Here is a 21,562-nt window from a genome sequence, read left to right on the forward strand (position 1 = left end):
GCTGGGCTACACTGGACTGTCTTAGTTGCTCAGCACAACTGGGACAAGGACAGTATCATCAACTCTAGATGGAACGAGGGAAAGTAATGCACAATAGAGGATAACTACTTAGAGTTTTTAAGTCAGAACTAACTAACACACCAGAACTCCATCAGCTGATCTTCTAAGAAGTCTCAACATTTTAGAACAGACATAAGTGTTTGAGGTCACAGTGGAGATTTTTTTGTTTGGCAGCTTAATAAACAACTTGAAATTGAGCTTTCTGACAAGAATAATCAGACAAACACAACTTCCCTACTAAAGACTAATGTAAATATAAGGCATGTAAACATTAGGCAATTCCTTATTTTTTATTTTTTTGCCAGTTTTCATAGGTGAATTCAAGTCCAGAAATGTTAAGCAGCTGATTTTTCTCAATGGATGTTTTTTGCAAAGTAATAACCCAAATACAATGTCCCTTTTGGCATGTATTACAATGAAGAAATATCAACATAAATTTATATCTTCATTTCATATTATTCAAGGAATGCAGTACTAACAAGGGCCCATGTGTTTGCTCTGTAGAGCCTTACTGTGAACTCCTGTCTCTCACTGAGAAATACTTACTCTTGCAAATGATTCCACAAAAATCAATGCTTCCCTTCCTTAGACGTCACATTAAACCACTTGGGCAGTAAGTGCTGTGAAGAGGATTTGCAATCTCTTAGCAGTGTACATAAAAAGGATAGTCTGTATTTATGGAACAAATGCTGAAAAACAAAAATAGACTGACATTTCCTCTAAAATAACTGCAGACAGCACAGCTGGCGTATTTGGAAATAACAACATTGGATCAATATATGAAACTACTGAAACCAAATTTCAAGGTACTGTGCTTTTCTGCAAAGTAAAACTATTCAGATGCAAGTTTTCTTTTTCATTCAGTAGGAGGCAGCAATATGAAATGCCAATATTGCCACCAGTAGTATTATGTACCCTTCTGCATTCAACTAATCCCTAAGATATGTAGTGTCTAGTTGGAGTGGAACACTCTTCCTTATATTTAGGAAAAATCTATTTGGCAATACTTAGCATATATTAAAAATTCACATGTACATTTTTGCAGACTTGCAGTGTAATAGCTTTTCATAATTAACTACAAAAATGCGATTCTACAAGTGCCATTCTATGCTTGGACTACTACAAGCTTATGGAAAATGTACAGATGTCTTTCCTAGAACTGGGAATACTGCATATCCTGCAAATTGTCTAGGACTCTAATCCTGTTTGAGCAGCAGTTAAAAGTAAATGGTATCAAAATACAGATTTTAATAATTTACTCTTAAAAACATTCGTATTTATAGCCTCTTACAGAAAATAAACAATTCATCTGATTATAAGATATGTTCTCAGCTTTTCCAGTTCCAAGGTATACAGAGGTCTCCATCTTGTAGCACAGAGTAGAAATGCGAAATGCAAAGGTGCATGCCTTGTAGGTATGGTAATGATTCTTCCAGCAGTCGCTTACAACAATCTATCATTTGCACACTGGAAACACTGGGTTCCTTATATAGCCGATCCAAAGAAAATTTTTCAGTAGAAGTATTGATTAGCTCCTTTTCTGTAATCATCATCCTAGTAAATAAAGATAACATACAGTGACAAAATTAGGGTGTGCTCTCTTAAAAAAAAAAACTTGAAATAAGTATATTTGTAGATTATATGAACAAAAGTATCACTTCTACATGTACCGTTATGGCACAGTTGAAATTTCTGTGAAAATCAGTACCTGTGTGTGTACTTCAGAAGTTAAGTGGACATGCTTTTGTGACTACATGCAATAGCATGCCTAAAAAGAGTCATGTTTGAAAACATGCATGACCAAATTTCTGGGTGACCAGGTAATGGTAATATACCAGAATAAAAATCCTCTAAGGCTTCATTTTTAAGATGAGGGATGGAAATTTTTAACCTTCAAAGTTTAAACTTTGAGACTAAAACCAGTTTAATGAGTCAGCTAAGTAATGACTCCTCTATCTTAACTAAGACTCTACATGTCCTCTTTGACAATGGACATCAGGTACAGTAAACTGATGTTTATTAAGAATATTAATATCTTATCAACTGCAGCAAGTACAGAGAATATTGTAATCATAACTTACAGATGATTTTTTTCCATTCAGCCCAGACAAAAAGTAGTAAGAAGACAGATCACATGGCAAATTCAGGCTCCTCAGAAATAAAGTTTATCTGGAGAATTAATTAAGAGTCACTGGAACTGTGGACCATCTGATGCAGACACAGTTCAGGTTGAGCAAAACACAGTGCCAGCTCAGGCACAGTGCCACATTACAGCTATATTTCTTCTGGAGCAAGCTTGGCTGTATGAACAACACAGTGACTACCCTACAATCTGAGTCAATAGGCCTCCAACTTGACTGTGTGGAACTAGCGTGGGTACGCTCAGCACTTGGAGACGCAGTGTGTTTAGAGCAGAGCACAGCAGTTGGGCATGGGGTCAGCTTGGACACAGCTAGGTGGATGAGCATCAGCTGCATCAGAGTTGAGACAGCTCTGTCTGCATTTGGTAACCCTCCAGATTCCAGAAGAGATAAAGCTGGACACTGTATCACACAAACACACAGAGCTTGTGCTACATCTCATCCAGTAAGTGCTACTGTGACAGCACCTGGAAACAACAGGCAGATTTGTAGAGCCAGTGGGATATGAGTCATCCCAAGCTGAGCACGGACACAGCTACTGAGACCTAAGGATGACTCATGTAAAGTAACTGCTGAAGGGGCTCAACACCGCTCTCTTCAGAACTCTGTATGAGATGTCAGCGCATTTACACAGCACTGCACTGTACTGTGCAGGGGCACTCGGATTGCTTTACAAGAACTCATTTCAGTTCTAGCATGGCCAAGTTTGCCTGCTACATGAGATCTCAATCTGCCATTCCCCTGAAGAATGGAAAGTTAGCCATACATAGTGAGAACTGCAGGTTTTAGTCACTTCCACAAGGAGGCTTACATCTTATCACAATACAAAAGTGGTACTTTCCTTTTGTAAAGTAGATTCATGCTAAATTTTGTATTACTGAAACACTGATTTTTGCCACACAGATAATGCAATTCTCTCTTTAACAGTAGTATTTAAAGTCTTCAGTGCAGCAGGCCATATAGAACTCCAGCTATGCTATTTACTGCGTATATAGTACATTCATCTGCCTGTGCAAAGTAAATCCTGTATGTCTCAAACTATTTTCCTTTACTCAGAGCCCCTGTAACAACTACTGCTGTGAGCAGCACTGGTTATTCAAAGTGAGTATGTAAGAATTAAATGGGTACACAGGAGGATAAGAACAATGAGAAGTACTAAATGGGTTCTGTTCATGCAAACATTAAACAGAATTTTCAAATTAAATAAAAAGACAAGAGGAAATATGATACACCCATGAAATAATTAAAAAAAAAAAAAAAAAGCAGAGGTGATAAATATAGGGGACTCCTTGCATTTCCAATAGCACAAGAGCAAAAGAAAGCCATCGGGCTGTGGGCCTATAAAAAAAGAACACCTCTCTTTTCCTTCACATACACATGCTACACTTAAACTGTATAATTTGCTGCCACAGGATATTTTAGAGCCACAAAACATAAATTGGCTAAAAATGTAATCAGACAATTAAGAGAAAAAAAAAAGAGCTATTGATTACTGTTAACACGAGACGACATTTTGGCTTCAAGTATTTTTCTCAAGTATAGATTGTTAAAAACTGGGAAATAGAACAGAGTTAAAAACAAAAAAACCCCCCACCACTCTATTTTTGCCCCATTCATATAGCCTTTCCCTAAGCTAACAAATGATAGGGTTTAGAAAGACCTTTGGTCTAACACCCTATAGCTATTCTTAACTATTTTATACAAAGTAGCAAATCATCCACACACAAAGAAGTTTAAATATTTAGCTTAGCTCTTACTTATTTACAACACAGTCACTTAGAATATAAGGATACTTCTTCCTCTACTAATCTGAACATGACTCTTTCCCAGGACAGGTGTCTTTGTTGGGTAATATTATTTTGCAGGGAGCTGGGGAAGGGAGAGGAAGCGAGTTCCCCCTCCTCCCCCAAAAATGCACACATTTGCTACAACCCCTCCAACCTCTACAGACAATACTTTTCTTGCTATCATTTACCAAAAGATAGATATTCTACAGAAAGCTATTCAACAATTATAACCTATACTGGAATAACAACATATCTTCAAAGCTGGGTTGGGGTTCAAACCCATACAGTTTACAGGAAAAAAATCCCAGCAATCCTCTGTGTTCTATCAAAATCCACCTCTCAGATCAAGCTTCCCAAGGAGCTCTAAAGCCATAAGATCTTCAGGAAGCTTCACACCCACAATAACCCTCACAAAATCATCAAGGTCTGTACATGATACATATACTAATGACAAAATGTGATGTTTCAACAATTCATTAAAAACTACGCAAAAAAGCAAATTAAGCTTTCACTAACAACCTCTGAAGGGTAATAACATCCAGTTATGCATAATAATGTTTTATTCAAAATAATCACAATATCTCTACTTCATGCTCTTGAACTTCTAAGGCACATACAATGTACAAGCTTAAGAACAAAAATTTACAATTCTGGACACTAAAAGTCATGAACTTAGTATTATATGCTGATACTACAACATAGTCATCTCTCTCATCTTGCTACCATCTATGACAGTAGCAGAGTACAAGGAGGTATTTCCCTGCTCATGCTATCCCAAGTTTGTTCTCTTCCCCTTATAAGGTGCTAACTAATCCTTTTCTCATTTAACTGTCATCTAAAAACTAGTAATAATAATGATGTAGGTAACATTAAGTTTGTTGCTTTTCTTTCTTTCTTAATAAAAAGGTCTCTGTCTTTAAAAAAGACCTTCTCTTCTTGTATAATTGTTACATAAAAAAAATTTTTGTAAGCAAGTAGCCTTCATTTCTAAATAAAGTACAACTATTTCTGCAAGCTGAAGGAGGGTCCTTTCTAGCAACTGCTCATGTTCACTCAGCACTTAATTTTTAACTCAGTAAAGCTGATAGCTAAAGTTAATTTTACAAACAGAAGTTTTGAAAGAACAGGAATATATTCTTCAAACTTTTTACTACAAATAAATAAATATGACATACAAAAAGAAGATTTTCATAAGCCAAATGTAGGGTGTTACGTGAACACTTACTCCTCCTTTCTTTTCAGATTCTGTCTTGCTTCTTGTGCTTTGGCAGTAATAAACCATTGAAGAGCTGCTGGATCACAAGCTGTTGGGATCATAAAGTGTCCTAATTCATGTAAGCGTGGTGCATATCTATCGCTGTAACAAAACATGGTGGAAGTTAAATACAAAATACCATTTTGGCACTAAAATATTTAAATTAATTACTTTCAGAATGAAATCTGAAGACAAAGGTAGGAGTATCAATTAATCATAATCTAAGTAACAGATAAAAAAGATCAAATTTGGTTCATGAGAATACAGAAGTGTTGTACGTATTTTAAGTTTTTTTAATGTTTCAGAAGCAACTGTCAATATTACTCAAAAAATATATACACTACTGCCACAGCTGACTGTTGACCTGACAGCACGAAATCTTTGATTTAGCACAGCCCAGAAGATAAAGACAGAATTTTACCACTAACTTCACTAAAATATGCATGATTCCCTTCAATTTTACCCTTTCCGAAACCATGAAAAGTCACTTAAAACCTTCAGAAACAAAAGAATTCCTGAAATACGAAACTTTGAAGAAGATTAGTTTTCTTATTAGTGAAAGCAATAACTAATGTAACAAAAAAGGAGCCTGGGGGGGGGGGGGAAATATCTTTCCTGCAAAGACATACCTTTCTAGAATCATTTGCAAGCCTCGCAGACTGTGAGGATGAAAAAGTAGTCTACTGTCAAGTAATTTATTATAGAAGGAGTCCAGAATGTCATAGTACTCTTCCAGTGTCAACAGGGGTTGCAGCTCTTCAATATATACTACTTGTATGCCTCCCAGAAGTTGGCTTATCCGATCCTCCAAGAAGAGCATCCTTTTCTGAAGTTTATAATAATTTGGTAATCTCTCAAAAATCTGTGCACATACACAAAAACACCTCCTAGGTTACACAGTATATAACTTAAAATCAAGAAATGAAAAAATTCACAACAAACTATAAAAGAAGAGACTCTTAACAGTGCAAATATGGAATCCAAAGGAAAAAAGTTCCAAAGAATTCCCATTTGGGAATTCCCCATTCCAAACGGGAATTCTTTGGACAAGATAAAATGGAATGAGCTTATAAGCATTTTCAATATTTATACTACAAAGGAACTGAAAGACCTTAACAAGATGTCCTTGATCTCTGCACATACAGAAATTAACAGTACCAGATCCAAAGAGTTTCTAAGGTGAGGTCTACATAAAATGTTTATCACCACAGTTACAGCGGTTGAGGTATACCGCACACAGTCAAAGAACGGGGTTTTTCTTGCCAGTCTAACAACTCTCAAAAATGCAAAGAGTCACTGTTGCTGAAACTATTTATTTTCAGAGATTTGGTTGATAATTAGTTTTGTCTCAAGTCTGAAGGGAGGGGAAACAGGAGGAAGATACCCAATCTCTAGTTTACAAACCTATGCCCATAAAGATTAAGTGTTCAGACTTCTCAGTCAAGACTCAGAAGGTAGGCACTATGGAGAAGGCTGGAACAGAGTAACAGGAACTGAAAATGGACAGTCTGTATTAGCAATCACTCCTTATCATCTACCCAGTTATTACTAGAATGCAGTTATGCATACAAAAATACTCTTGCTTGAAAAAGTCAAATAATTTCAGAATAATCTATTGAGAAATCTGACAGATTAGTGGAACTGGAGCAGCTTCTGGCACAATAAATTTTTAAAAACATTTTAATTAAAATAAAAACAAAACATAAAAAAGGATGCCATAATTTAACAAGAGACTTAAAAATCATTCACTTTGAAATCTTACTTTGGTCCAGTGATGGTGAACATCCATGGTCCCCAGCATTATGTGGCCTGCTGCACTCATACCTGAACGGTCTGTAAATATCAATGTGCGTCCTAAGGATTGAAAAAAAGCTCCTTAGCAATTTTGGTTATTGTAATTATTCCCACACTTAAAGATTTAACCATGCTACTAATATATCATAAGCAAAAATTTTTTTCAGTGCAAACAAAAATGAATGTGTCTTTTTGTTATTCTCAAAATTTGAAGACGCAATTCTTGAAAACTCCAGTTCAAGGATTTTTCCTGCAAACCTTAATTAGCATTTGCCTTCTCCCTGTTTAAATCTGGTAGCTTTTTAGGTAATTGGATTTTTTTATTACACAGTAATTTTAAAGTAAGAGCAAATCTTAGCAGATAGCTTCTTTAAAGAATCTGTACAAGATATATGCCTTAAAAACACTTACTACAGCCCTGAAGTAGTTTTACACAACAAAATAATATGTAAAAGCTGGTCAAAGAACTACAAGAACAACTATTCAAAACTATTTCCAAAAATCTCTCTATAACTCAGTAAAATCAGAAATGCCTATGTAACAGATTTTGTTTAAGAAAGAACAGAGGTAACAGAAGGCTAACACTGGGTCTGTTTTTAGGTGAAATCAGTTTTAAGTTTAGATTTTGGCTTGTTAAAAGCATAAAACAAAGATTCAAGGATGTTTTCAGGATTGTTCTGTGTAAAAGCACAGGTAACTTTACCAAAATAAGCTTCCAAAAAGTCTTCAGTGTGAAGTGTTCATCTACAAGACAAGGCTTAAATGGATTACTGGAACATAACAAGGACCAAACCTTAAGAGTTTCTTTCTTTCTTTTTTTTTTTTTTTTTAAAAAAAAAAAAAAAAAAAAAAAAAAGGTATGAATCCTGAACTTCACTCCCATAACATGAATAGGTGACAACTGGTTAAATTATGCAGCACAAACACTGCATGGTCATAACCATTTGAACTACTAAATAAATGTTGCATGCCGAACAAATCAAGTTAAAGCAATGCTACCACTAGCTCCATGATAACTAAAATCTGAAGATAAAAGGGCAGGTGTTGCCTTTGTAGAGAATACTATTGGACCACTGTAAGAATAGAAAACCATTCCGCATCTGAAGTTAAGCTTTGCAAGAATTACATTTTTGAGACTGAAATGACTCATTAGTCATTTCAAAAGACAGAAATAAGTAACAGCTTCTGACTACAAGACCAATTACTTCTCTTCAAAAGTCTAGAAGGTGAAGGCAGCTAATATGTTAAAAACGTATCTAGAAAAGAAGCCAAACCTCTGGCCTGCCAGGGTTGAACACAGCCCTCCACATCAACATATCAACATTTTACCCTGCCCTCAGGAATCATTTTTCCAATATGCTTACGACAGAACAATATGACTTTAAAGCATCTAGTCCGTTCTCTTACTTCAGTGCAAGGTTACCTTGTACCTATGTAATTCCTGACAGATGTTTCTCAAATATATTATTAAAGCTCTTCAAAGATGGAGATCGACTTCTCTAGCACTTTACATCTTTTGCTCACTTAGGTAAAAAAAAAAAAAAAAAGAAAATCTGAAACCTGATACAATTTAAACCCATTGCTTATTGTTTTAACCTCTCAGCCTTTTGACAAAGGATTAAATGAACATTCAAATGAAAATCGCTCAATATTGAGTATCTGAAGAGAGGCATAAATGTAGAGTTACAATTAAAGCGAACAGCTATTACCATAAATCAAACAGGTGCAAGAGAAAAATGATCAGGTTTACAGAACATTTTAGTTTTTCCTGAGATGACGCAGACTTCAGTATAAGTATTTTATGAAATATGTGTGATAACAGAACATAATAACATTGTTTTAAAGAGTAAGTCCTCCTTACAGATTACTGTCTCTTTGAAGAACTACTAGCATTTTTGTGCCGGCTTTACCATGAGTAAAAAAATCTATCACTATCTTCCATCCTTTCGGATACTCTGAATTTTTTTGATTCCATTGTTAGTATGTAAGCTTGCAGGCAATAAGAAATAAAATAGAAGTGGAGTGTAGCAAGTACACTGTCAGGAAATGTCACTTTAAAAAAAATTCTGTAGTTTAAAATGAGAGCTCTTATCAGCATTTCAGTAAGTCCAACAGGTTTTTACTGTTATCAAGAGCACTTGTGAAAAGCAGTGGTGAGTGACCCTGGTCACTCATGCATCTTTGAATCAATACGATACTAGGATACGTGAAACAAGTAACAAATGTACCTTTAACATTTTTCAGTACTTCAGGTCTTTGTTGGACTAAGCGACCTAGACTGTGTAGTTGGCTACAGCGATGAGCAATACCCCAACTTCTCTGCCACCTAAATAAAAACACAATTGATAGTACCTCATTCTCAATGTTATATAAACAGAATTGCAGAAGTTGAGATACAGCTGAGAGCCTTAAAACACAGACAATAACTCACACAGAATAACACTTCTTGGACAGTAATAAAAGTGAAGACCCTACTAAAAAGCTGTCCATGTCATATGCTATTTGGAGAGATAAAAGCCTAAAATAAAACAATAAAAAAGAATCTCTCAAAGTGGATGCCAGGAACAATATGGAATAAAAACAGATAAAGAAATGCATCTAGGAAAAATAAATACAAAATCTAGTAGACGGAATAGAACTTCAAAAGCAAATCCCTCCTCTATTAAGAAGGGGGAGAAGTAAATAGCAATATGCAACCCAGTATTTGTTCCAGTCATGTGACATGCAGTTTATTTGCTCACTGTGCAATGTTTGTCTAGAGGAACAGCTACTATATATAAAGTTGTCTGCTTTCCCTCTCCTCTCCCCAAGACATTACAATCATTTTAATAAACAGTTAAAAAAAAAAAAAAAAAGCCTACTCCACCTAACAGTGGAATAATTTTTGTTTCTATAATGGAAACTCTGTTAAGCCATACAGGACACATGAGTCATATCATATTGGTGACTTTAAATATACATTGTTTTGATATTTCTTTCATCATAGACAGAACAGATGAACTAATAATTACATTTCAGAAAGTGTTTAAATTGTAAAGTTGTCCCAACCTATTAAAAAAAAATTATGTTCTTGATCTTTAGCCATCATCTTTAGCTGATTTAAAACTCTCCCAAAGTGGGAAAAATTATCATTCCTCTTGTTTAGAGAAATCTGTAACTGGCAAAAAGCCATGTCTGAGAGACAGAGAACGGAGGTATGCCATGGCACTCATCAGGCAACTCAGTCTGTTACAATGTAAGTCATTTTAATAAGTACTTACTATTACCTAGAAATACCACTTGGCCTTCACTAATACACATCGGAACACAAAAATGTTGTTTCCAGTCTCTATCCTCTGTTTAGATGTCCTGAACTTATACGTAGAATAAAGCTAACGATCCCACTCTATTTTTCAAACCTCTGCAAAAACTAGCATTAGGCTGCACGATCACAAGTAGCACTTTCCTATTAATACTGTTACTTGTCAGATTTCTGACAACTCACATTTCCTTCTAAATTACAGAAGGTTAATATTCAGGTCTTCACAGAACGTAATAGTTTCAGAGCATTTTAAAAGCACACACACACACAAAAAAAGAATATAAGCCATGAATAAAACCAAACCCATGCATTTAATTCTGAACTTTGTTCCAGAAACTTAAAAATAAATAATAATAAAAAAACCTAAACAAAACAACCCACACACCACAGCACAGTTGCAGAGCATTAGAAATTTTGTTCAGAAAGACTGGCTTCAGTCTGAGGAAGCCAAGGTCCTCTACATAGTGAAAGGAAAAGAAGCATGACTTCAGAAGCTCCAGGTCTCTCTGGAGAATCTTATTCTTTCCTGGTTAAAAGGAGAACTTAACAGACTAGCCTTTGATATAGTTCCCCAAAGTTTGTTCTCCCATTGCTGAATAGACTTTGGAACATTCTTTCTTTAACTTTGTCCCTTCAAATAAGGATTATGAAGTATTTTCTGAAAAATATTCTGAAGAAACAAGAGTACAAACTGTACTCTGCCCTTTAAAGCAAACAAATCTCCTCCTTTAGAATGTGGGAAACAAAATACCAGAGAAGAGCACTGTTAGTAAGACTTCACAGGATGTCAGTAAACACCATGTGTAAAGCTGCGTTTCAATGCTAATGTAGTTATCTTAATAGACAAGAACTTAAACTTGGGAAAAAGCAATTTCATCCAGCAAAATACCCAAATTAAAGCAAATGCACAGGTCCTGTTTGCTTATGTGTTTCCCTCAACTGAAGCTTGTGTTATTAGTCAAAATAATCTCTTGCCTTACAAATGCTACATCTTTTTGAGCAGACTGTTAACTGGAAACTTTTGTCCCCATGGACTTCTTCAGGGAAAATCTTATTCAGTGCAATAGCACTTTAATATATATGAAATAAACCTGTTTTGCTGGAATAAGCTTTCAAACCCAGCAGCACTACATTACATAACACCTCCTTGCTTTGGTAAGTTTTTAAATATAAGTTCATCTGATTTAACTTATTACCTGATATCAGAGAGCTGGAGTTGATGAGAGAGTTCAAATTTTAAACGTTCTAGTTCTTTTCTAAGGGGTAAACTCTTCTTCAGCTTTTTTACTGCACTTGCTTCATTATCATCTAACCAGGATCTTAGAAAGGGGGAAAAAAAGGCAGAGCATGCCATATTATTTGTTATGCAAATAGTACAATGAACTGAACTCCTTATGTTAACTTGAAATAAAACATTAATGTTATGAGGTAAAGGTAAGTTTTAAAAGCAGAAAACAGAAACTGAAACTGCTAAATGCTTTCCCTTGAAATATTTATATATGAAAACCTGATGCTTAAGGTCTGATGGGGAACTAAGCAATCAAGTTGAACAGAAATACTTCCAAAGAGCAAAAACAGTAAGACTTTTCTGAGAGGTATAAAAGGTGTAGAGCAGCAGATCAGTGTGATTTAGGGGAAGAGCTTCAGAGCACAATGCTTTAAAGTACTATACTTCTGTCTTAAAAAAAAAAAGAAAAAGAAAATCAAGGTGACCATAATGGACTATCACATAAGGGAGAAAGTGCTAAAGGGTCAACTTAGGCAACTTTTACAGTGCTGGGATGAACATAGATATATGGGTCAAAGTGTTACAGTTCTTTTGTCAGTAATCACAATCAGGGAAGTAAAACTGATGAAGCACATCTGAGAAAAGTATCAGATCTACAATGAGTAGAATGTTTTGTTTCTGTAAGAATACTACTCTAAAATATTCAGCACTTGCTCATAACATGACTTTGGAAGCTAAATCTCACACCTATTTTCCCAAGAAAAAACATATATTGTGATTCTTACATTGTAGAGTAAAGGAAAAGAATTCAAACTCAAAAATAACGAGGACAGGCCCAAAGCCAAGTCATCAAGTATTAAAAAACAGATTCTTAATATGTCTTCTGTAAGATTGTCTAATAGGTTAAATATATTTTACAGTACCATATTATAGAGTGGTTTTATTTCTGAGATGCTAGGTGGGATAATGGGTATCCTTTACTCCAAACATATTATCAGTTCACTTCTGTAATTTAATCTAAACGGAACATAATTCTCATTGTTATAAAAAAGGGTTTAGGGTCAGTATTTCTCACTTTGTTCCAAAATTAGAATATATAAACAGTTTATAAACTATCAACTTCTAAATAACAACATGCTGCATTAAATGCAAGTTTATAATAAATAACCGCCCATATTAAATATTAATCTTGGTATATTACCTCTTTTTTTGTACTGTGATAATGAAATACTGATGATAAAGATTATAGGCTTAAAATGTTGTGTTACCAAAGTCCTGCAAGATGTGAGGTGCTATTTATAGGAAGCGGAATGCCCTGTCTCCTTCTGAATTGTCAGTAATATCCAGCAAAAGTGAAAAACTAGACCAAATATGAATGCTGGACAAAGAGACAGGAATGCCTTGGCTGAGCTGGCACTGTAGTTATCCCAAGAGATCATCAGAACTCTTTCTAATTACACCAAAAGAAATGTGAGGAAATTACATATTGAATGATAATATTTTGTATGGTTTAGAAAGACTACTGATTGCCTTCAAAAAACAAATAAACAAACAAAACCCACCATCAACCCCGAAACAGTATTAAATAAGACCAATTTATTCTAAAAAATACCAATTAAATAAAATCTTTACATACATTAAAGTTGTTTCCACTCTCTGGGCTTGTTCTAGTTCTTCCTCGGGATCTTTGAATCCAGTAAATGAATAATAAGTCTTATCCCATTTGATAGGTCTGTTCAGCACGGTTTTTGCTTCCTTGCGGGGCTGAGAGTTCATATTCAAACTCTGAACATGCTCCGTAGATAAACTGCAGGAGTTGAGAATATCTAATACTGTGCTCAGTAGGTCTCTGGTATGTAATGTAAAACTGACTGCTCGAAATCCTATAAAATACAAGTCCCACAAAATTACCATTATTTAATTAAAAATATTTTTGAATATATTCATGCTTTTCTCATCTTACAAGAGCTCAAAAAGGTGTGCACAGTTATGCATGCCGAAATTAAGATGAAATTGTTATTTCAATATCCACTCTAAAATTTTAAGCATAGTTTAACCTTTAAAACTGTACGAGTCCAAAGAGCTATTTCAACTGTCTGAGTCATTGGACAGGTTGGAAGCTTAGCCACAGTTGAAGCAAAGGCAATAAAAAGATTATTTTGATTTAGCAGGGGCAATTTTGTCCAACAGCTCTACACACAATTTATATTATTATTATTATTATATTATTATCCATCAGTTTGGATATAATTCACTATAGAAATGCAGCATTGTAACAGTTCTTAAACTCTGAACAAAAGCTTCAAAAACACTTAGACACCCGCTAAAACTAAGTCTTAGTAGTTCAGTGATTGGACTAACTGTCCCATTACAAAGCAAGACAGTTCTACAGTCAAAAGTTTAACACAGCTGCCAGTTCAACTCTTATTTAAAATAAGAGTCAACGTATCACTAGTATTTTCTTGAAAAAAGTGTATTTCTGTGTTCTAGCAATAGGATCTCTCAAAATTTGCTCAAGGTTTTGGACCAGCAGGATACAGAACATAATGAAAATGCATGTGATGGGCAAGGTAAAGCAGTTCATTTAGAGTCAAATTTGTAAAATAAAACTAATCAAGTTTTCTAAACTCTGAAATATTCCCCTACAGTCTCAAAGCTAAAAGGGTATATGGTAAATTAAAGTTTCATGTATTACACAATTTCTGCTTTCAGAATACATTCATACTGATTCTGCAGCACACTGATATTACATTACTATATATTGTCTGCAATGAGAAAAAGGACCTAACTTTTCCTCCAGTTAAATATGAAAAATGATACAAAAAGCAGTAAAATTATGATTTACTTCAACCTATGTTTTTTACTTTGCCATAGTAACTTGACCTTAATGTCCCCATAAATTCTCACTCTTGCAATATTTTATTTAAATCTTAAGCTGTCTAGTTACTCGAGATGGTCTTAGCCATGTGCCATTAGACATTAGCCATGTCTGATGCGTATTTTCATGGTCTGACAGGATGTTACTCAACTGAAAAGTCTGTATGACTGTGTAAGACTAAGGAATGGCCTTTTAAAAAGAATTTTAACATTGGTAGATACATTCCACACAACATAAAAGCACCTGAAGCACTGAAGGATTCTTGAACATTAGAAGAGTTTGGTTCACTTTCTCTTACATAAAAAGTAAGACGAGTTGGCTTAAAAGAGCGAAATCCTGGTTTCTGCAGATTCTCCAAGTAGCCATTTAACCTCTTCAGAGAATTTTCATTTACCTCCTATTTAAGGAAAGAAAGAGAAAGAAAATTAACATTACAAATGACTAATTCGATCAGAGTTTTCATCCTACATTTTAAATCTAACATGTAGACTTAGTTTTTACAAACTGTCAGCTGCTGTTAATGGACAGTCATATAGTTCATCTTATCAATACAACTGAATAATTACCTTGGCTGAATAAACTGCAATGATGTACATACTGGTACATTCCTCTAACAGATTCCAAAAACATCATTTTCAAGGCTTTCAAGCTTAAAAAACCCAGAGTTTTCAAATATAATGCACATTTCAAAGTGGTAAAGAAAATAATATGTATTATGATCAGAGTATCAGGACTCCAGATTTTCTTTATACAAACTAAATATAAAATAGGACTAATAACTAATTGATATTTGAGGGATACATCCTTTTTAAAAATTAACTTTAAAAAATCCTTTTTCTTTTATAACAATGATATTAAACTCTAAAAGTTAGCTAATGTTCCTCTAACAGTAGTAAAAACAGCTAAAATGCTTCCATCTTTGATGTATACTACATTTACAAAAAAACACCATTGAAAAATGTTTACCCTTTCTTTGGGATGCTGGCCAAAGAAATCTGGATGCACAGCAAAATAGAAAGGTCTGAGAGCATTGATGGCATCAGCTCCTGACAAAGATCTTGACTGAAGAATGCACTGTGGTAATATTTTCTCCAGGCATAACCTAACAAAATAATAAAAAATGTTTATGTACGATGCAACTAATCAAGTGACAAACTGATGTAAGTTACATTAGAGTATGAGAATACAGTGAACACTCTGAACAGAAAGTATTATCATTTAAAAGTGGTATTTTAAGTCCGACTGCTGAGTTCCCTTATGATCCATAAAGCCACATTTGTATGGAGCAAACAGGTTTCAGAGATGGTGGATGCTAATGGCTGATTGACAACATCTAGGTAAGTACAGTAACATTTTCCTCTGCCTTCTCAAAGTATGATCAAATGAAAATTCTCCAGTCAAGTAGTTCTTTTACAATGACAGAGACTGGTTTTGGGGGTAGATTTTTGTAGCAATTCCTGAAGCTGCTCCTGAAGGCTAAAGCTTGCATACTTCTGAACCTCCAAATTAAGAAGCAAACTGTCAATATCTCAAGCAGTGTCAAAACAGCATTATTTTCTACTCAGAAATAATAGTATTTCAATCAGAAGTAATCCTACATTTGTTTCTGAGGTTCATGTAGTCATGCTAAACAAATTCAATCTAATTTCCCAAGCACATACTTTTATAGAAGACATCATCAAGTAAGAAAATTTATTTTCTTTTACCTCCATTGAAAATGAAGAAAACAAAGACAAAAGAAATTCCAGGGGTAAGAAAAGATCATTTAAAGTAAGAGCAGAAGGAAAGCTTATATTGAAAAAATTCTAGGAAGTTCAGAAAAGTTCAAAAGATTGAATAACTCCAATTATGTATGAATTGGTTTAAAGAGCACATCTCCATAAAAGAAGACTGAAACAGAAAGAATAACAAGTTCTGAAGTGAAGATCATGACAATTTCCTCCCATGGCTCAAAGTCGATATTCAGGTTACCATCCTAATTATCGAAAAATGATATATATACTAAAATGTCAAATACATGCTATAAGTAGTAAATAGTTAATAACAGTTTCTGCCTTTTAACTATCTCACAGGCAAAGAAATTCATCTGGTTAATTATTTTCTCTCTGATCTACATCCATTTTAGTTCACAACTCAAAGGAATAGGGCTTCTCTTCTCACAGTACCATTCATTCAAACTGCAAGGCCCAAACAGGAAAATGTATGGCAGGTAAGAGGCAAAACCGCTTCCCATTCACATAAGAACAGCAGCTACATTAAGTACTAGTAAGAAAGACTTTTACAAAGAGCTATTCACTCAGTATCCTAGACCAAGTAATCATTCCAGAACACAGAAGCACATACAATCATTTTCTTCCAGCTTTCATTAAAAAATAAAAAAACTGAGCAACAACTTTGCTTGGAAAATAAGCAGTGTTTTTTGTATTAGCAAATGGTAAATGACAACAGTTGAGTTTTCAAGCAGATGTGATGACCCTTGCTTTTCCTTTTTTTTCTGTCAATCTTTCTAGCTCTTCAATTAGAAACGTGAAAATAGGTAATGCTAACTGTTCCTGTCCATAAGAGGCAGGCAAATTTTTTAACAGGTCTTTAAAGTCAGCTTGCTGATAGCAGGAAGGGTTTTTGTAGAAAGGTGGGAAAGAAGATCTGTAATTTAAGACAACTGATGAAATTTCAAACTGTTAAAATCAAAGACAGATTTCAGAAGTGTGGATTAAATGGAAGAAAACAATTCTTTGGTAAACACCTCTGCTTCTTTGCTAGCTGCATCTCAGAGAGATTCCAGGACTAGCTGGGATTATACCTCACGATCCTAATCTGAATAACAGGTGATGATGAAGTATTTACACCAACCTGATGCTTTCATGAAGAGCAAAACCTCTCAGTAAGAACATAGCAGAGTTATTCAGTAACAGAGGAAGAAAATTCTACCTGTCCTGTCATGAAAGGAATCAAAGCAGACTAGATAAAAATCCACTCAGTCACATGTATTACTAGATTAGATCTAGAAGTACCAAAAAATCCCCTTGTCTTCAAGTGTCAGGGGGAAAGCACAAGTCCTCTTCACATTATCCTTCTGCAGCAAGAGAGTGGAAGTAGTAAAAAGGAAAAAAGATATTTCTAGAAAAAAAAAAGAAAGAAAATTAACCAGTTACCTAATTGATGGTGGCTTTGATTAACAGCCATGCAAGAAACACATATTCTGCTTCCTTCTAGCTGCTGGGTCTAGTAAGGGGCTCAGTTCTCTTTTTACCTTGTTTTACATCATTTCGTATATCCACACTCTGACTATATTGCAAGCTGCTTCCAGAAGTTTGGAAAAAAAAAATTCCAACATACCTGTAAACTATCAATCACTTCCATCTGGTATTCTTCAAGAAAAATGGCCAAGTATGGTTAACTTCAGTTCCCTTGCTTTGTATCTAAACAACATTATCATGGCAAGGCTCAGGGTTCCAGCCAAAAGTCTATTTTGAACTTGCTTAAAAGGGAAATGCTCAAAGGCCAAAATTAGCCTGTGTGACAGAAGGAAGAATTCACTTCAGTGAAGGTGAAAGACAGAACTCTGAGGCATCCTTCAAGTGAAGTGACAAAAATAAATGATTTAAAATGAATTTAGAGGGAGAAAATGTACAGAAGATGCCTGTGGCTTCCCTCACATGGAACAACAGATCATTCCAAGAGCCTTATTCAGACTGGATGAGAAAAGATTCATGTTAAAATCAAGGTCATAACCACTTTGATTAGAGCTGTCTTCATGTAATATAATCTTTACTTGAACACACTATGCAATCGAAATCTAGAAGAGATTTAATTTATTGATTAAATAATTCCTTTTTTTTCCTCACAACTCTCCAATGTTTAACATTTTTGCTTATATCTTTGGCACTGGAAAGCTTTGTTAAAAACAAGCTCATTATTACAGATGTATTCCTCTCCTTTTGAAACATTGAATTTTAATAATTTAGTAATGCAGTAATATATCAGGTATCATATTCAGCTTTAGAATACCATTTTCTCATAATTAAGCCATTTAAAAACCTTTGTTTTGTTTAGAATCTTTTTGATATCTCACTGGAACACAAGAATACTGCTTTGGGGTATTTTCAGCTATGGAGACTATGTTGAAAACTTCAAGCTGTATTGATGAAAAGGCCAAAGAAATAAACATTAAACAAAAGAACACACCAGTTTCACATATGCTTAAGTCATAAGCAGACAATATTTATATATATGCTAGAAGTAAATTAGGTCAACAACATGCCCTACCTTTTCACGGCTTTCAAACAGCAAAACATTTCAGCAACTCAACGCTCAAGCCAACTTTCAGCCATTCACTAAATTTGCTTAAAAACAAAAACCAAAAAAATCTGTTTAGTAATGGCCACAAGTGTTTTTCCCCTATTACTTATCTGTGTGTCCTTCAAATCCTAAGTGATAGCTTTTGAAGTCACAATAATACAAAATTTAGAAGTTATTCAAAAACATTGTTTTGCATATTTTCAGTTTTCTCCACAGCTAATTTTGCAAATATTAAGTTCCCACTGTACTATGGCTTGAAGATCAACATTTAAAACGTTCCATTTTAGAAAAAAACTTTTAAAAAACTTCATTGAAAATGTTTCCTACTCCTTCTGATGCTTAGCTTTTTTGTTTAAAAAGACAAAACAAAGAAGCTTCTTTTAGTACTAACACATACTAGTTAGTGTAATTCTATGTTATTTTTCACTCCTCTGGGTTCAAAACTTCCAAACAAACGGTAGTATTTAAAAATCTACATACCAACCATTTTTATGGGAGCACAACACAGACCAAAGAGAAAGATTCTGTCACACAATAAAGCCACGAAAACTTTGTCAAAAATTTACCATGATTCAGAAAAATAAACCAGTAATTTCTACCAGAGCTAGAGTAGTAACCTCTGCACTATGCAACTGTAATCTAGTGTTTTGAAAAAGCAGGCAAATCACCTAGCGCATCAGACTGCAGACATGCATCTAATTATTAGGGTTTAGGAGGTTTTCTAACATGCTTTCAGTGCACTTTTTTTTACTTTTCTCTGCACTTTTCAAAAGAGGGTGCACCCACTAAGTTTGTTCTTTTGAAGTACCTCTAGTGAGCCATTATCAGAGAAATGCCTTTCATGTTCCACTGTAGCATGACAGTTACCATGACTATTTTGCAAAATACATGGAATTTTAGAAGTGCACTTTAGTAAGACAATCATACTGAATTAAGAACAGAAATTTGTTTACCATGCTAGAGGAAAATAAAACAGGCTGAGAAAAAACATGCAGCGCTAAAACACCCCCCAAAGTAATTTATAAATTTTATGTTTTCTGATTTTCAACCAGGTGGCATGATGATAACCATTTTTAACAAACTGCCTTAAGTCATGAAATAAATTAAGTGCATTAAAAAACTCTCTGGTAGTAAAACAGTCTCTCTCTCTGTAATCTTAGCTTCAGGGATTTGGACAGATGATGGAAAAAAACACAAGAATCTCACTAATCTGTGGTGACACATTATATAACCAGACAAAAGCATCGTTTCTTATTTCAAATGTTCTAGTAATGGCTTACAAGTTATTACGTTTCTTGGTTAAACAGAATCCCTTGTTTTTGAATAAAGTTAACCCACATTCCTCCTCAAAGATATGCTAATACCAACCTAAATATAAATTATATTGTAGCCTACCTGTCAAAAAGCTTTCAGAAACAAGACATTACATGTTACAAATTTATTAACTCAAATCAAGATTATCTGGTTTCAAGTATTAACCTGCACTTGGGTCTTAAGGTAACACGAAAACAGCAACAGTATGTGAATAAACAAAGCAGTTTTGTTCGGAAAATGAGCTTCAGTGAAAGTACTTAATTTGCTCTCCGCTTACAAGAACAGAAGCTTTCGTAATCCAATCACTAGTGTTTTAACAATTTAAAATACAGCCCTGGCACGACTGATCACCTTAAAATTCACTACTTTTTCATAGGTGAGACCCTGAATATCATCAGTATAAACACCCTAGTAACAGATGAGGCCGATGGGGGGAGGAGTGTAGAGTATCGCAGCGGAGTAACGTGCCAAGCTTTCTGCTACCCTGGGCCGAGCCAAAGGCGTCAAAACCACGAAAACGTGGCAAAAAAAAAAAAAAAAAAAAAAAAAAAAAGGAAAGGAGGCGAGCGACGCTTTCGCCGCTCTTTCTGCTTTTGAGCCGCCCCAACCGCTGCTGCCGCCGCGCGCCCCAACCGCCGCCGCGCGCCCCGCCCCTCGCGCCGCCGGTGACCGTTGCGCGGCGCGGCACCTGCCGGGCCCGCAGCTGGCGCGACACGCGGCGCCGCGGACGCCCCCGCACACGCCGACGCGCGTGCACGCGCGCACGTAGACACCAGCGTGCGCTGTACCCACGCACACTCGCGCACCTCGGCACACGCTCCTCGCGCAGGCGGCGGGCCCTGCTCCCCGTCCCCCTCCAAGTCGCGGCGGCCCCCAGCCGGATTTTACCCCACAGCCGAGGTGCCCCCGCCCGGCAGGGGCTTCACCTTGTCCCTTCCTCCGGCAGCCGGCGCTGGCGGGCGGTTTGCAAGGGCCGTAACGGCTCCCCCCCCCCCACCACCGCCGCCGCGCAGGGGGTAAGGAGGCGGTGGGGCTGGCTGCCTGCCCGTCTCCCTTCGCGGAAGAGCCCGCCCCGGCCCCACTTACCGCGGCGGGCGGGCGGGCGGGCGGGCAGCGCCCCCTCCCTCCGCCGCGCGCCGGGGCTCGCCCCCCGCCGCCGGCCCTAGAGGCGAGGGGGCGGGGCGAGCGCCGTTACGGGCGGGGGGGGGGGGAGGGGGCGGGGGGGGAAACACCGCCGGGGGCGGGGCCAGCGCGCACGCTCCCGGCGCCGCCGGCGTCTCCCCGGGCGGCCGCTGCGCTGCGTCACGCCCCGCCGCTGGGCTCCCCGCGGCGGGGGAGGGGCCGCGCCCGCCTCCGCAGCGCAGGCGCAGCTCGGCGCGCCCCGCCCCCCGTCAGAGCCGTTGGGGCCGCGCGGAAGGGCGGCGGCGACTGTGGGGCTTTTTTCTGCTCCCCGTGTTATATGCCGCGGGCGGGCTGCCGGCCTCCGCAGCGACGGCGAGGGG

General features: G+C 36.6%; 1 protein-coding gene across 5 annotated transcripts; it reads right to left on the reverse strand.

Moving 5' to 3' along the window:
* Window positions 1-331: 331 nt before the first annotated feature.
* On the reverse strand, window positions 332-21,203 carry TCAIM (T cell activation inhibitor, mitochondrial). Of its 5 annotated transcripts, XR_009957603.1 has the most exons (12): window positions 20,867-20,949; window positions 18,714-18,790; window positions 15,411-15,546; window positions 14,688-14,841; window positions 13,203-13,449; window positions 11,535-11,657; window positions 9,266-9,363; window positions 7,006-7,097; window positions 5,873-6,105; window positions 5,214-5,345; window positions 2,142-2,229; window positions 1,527-1,614 (listed from the first exon to the last, which is right to left on the reverse strand). XR_009957603.1 is itself a non-coding variant. In XM_062569382.1 (11 exons), exons 2-11 carry the CDS (start codon window positions 18,740-18,742, stop codon window positions 1,389-1,391), a joined length of 1,470 nt encoding a protein of 489 aa, XP_062425366.1. In that variant the 5' UTR covers window positions 18,743-18,790; window positions 21,147-21,203; the 3' UTR covers window positions 332-1,388. The 5 variants fall into 5 exon arrangements, 4 of the variants coding, with proteins under 4 accessions (XP_062425366.1, XP_062425368.1, XP_062425367.1 ...); XM_062569382.1 differs by lacking the exons at window positions 2,142-2,229; window positions 20,867-20,949 and adding an exon at window positions 21,147-21,203 and having other exon boundaries at window positions 332-1,614; XM_062569384.1 differs by lacking the exons at window positions 2,142-2,229; window positions 20,867-20,949 and adding an exon at window positions 20,987-21,004 and having other exon boundaries at window positions 332-1,614.
* Between the last annotated feature and the right edge of the window lie 359 nt (window positions 21,204-21,562).

Source organism: Rhea pennata, chromosome 2 (genome assembly GCF_028389875.1).
Source record: "Rhea pennata isolate bPtePen1 chromosome 2, bPtePen1.pri, whole genome shotgun sequence".
In the NCBI taxonomy this organism is placed as follows: domain Eukaryota; kingdom Metazoa; phylum Chordata; class Aves; order Rheiformes; family Rheidae; genus Rhea; species Rhea pennata.

Coding starts and splice junctions, on each gene's coding strand:
- TCAIM (XM_062569382.1), bottom strand. CDS start 18,742: ATGTTTTGCTGTTTGAAAGCCGTGAAAAG. Junction 11,658..13,202: donor AGAGTGGAAACAACTTTAAT/GTATGTAAAGAT, acceptor CCCCTTTCTAAG/ATCCTGGTTAGATGATAATG. Junction 5,346..5,872: donor TTGCAAATGATTCTAGAAAG/GTATGTCTTTGC, acceptor GTTTTGTTACAG/CGATAGATATGCACCACGCT.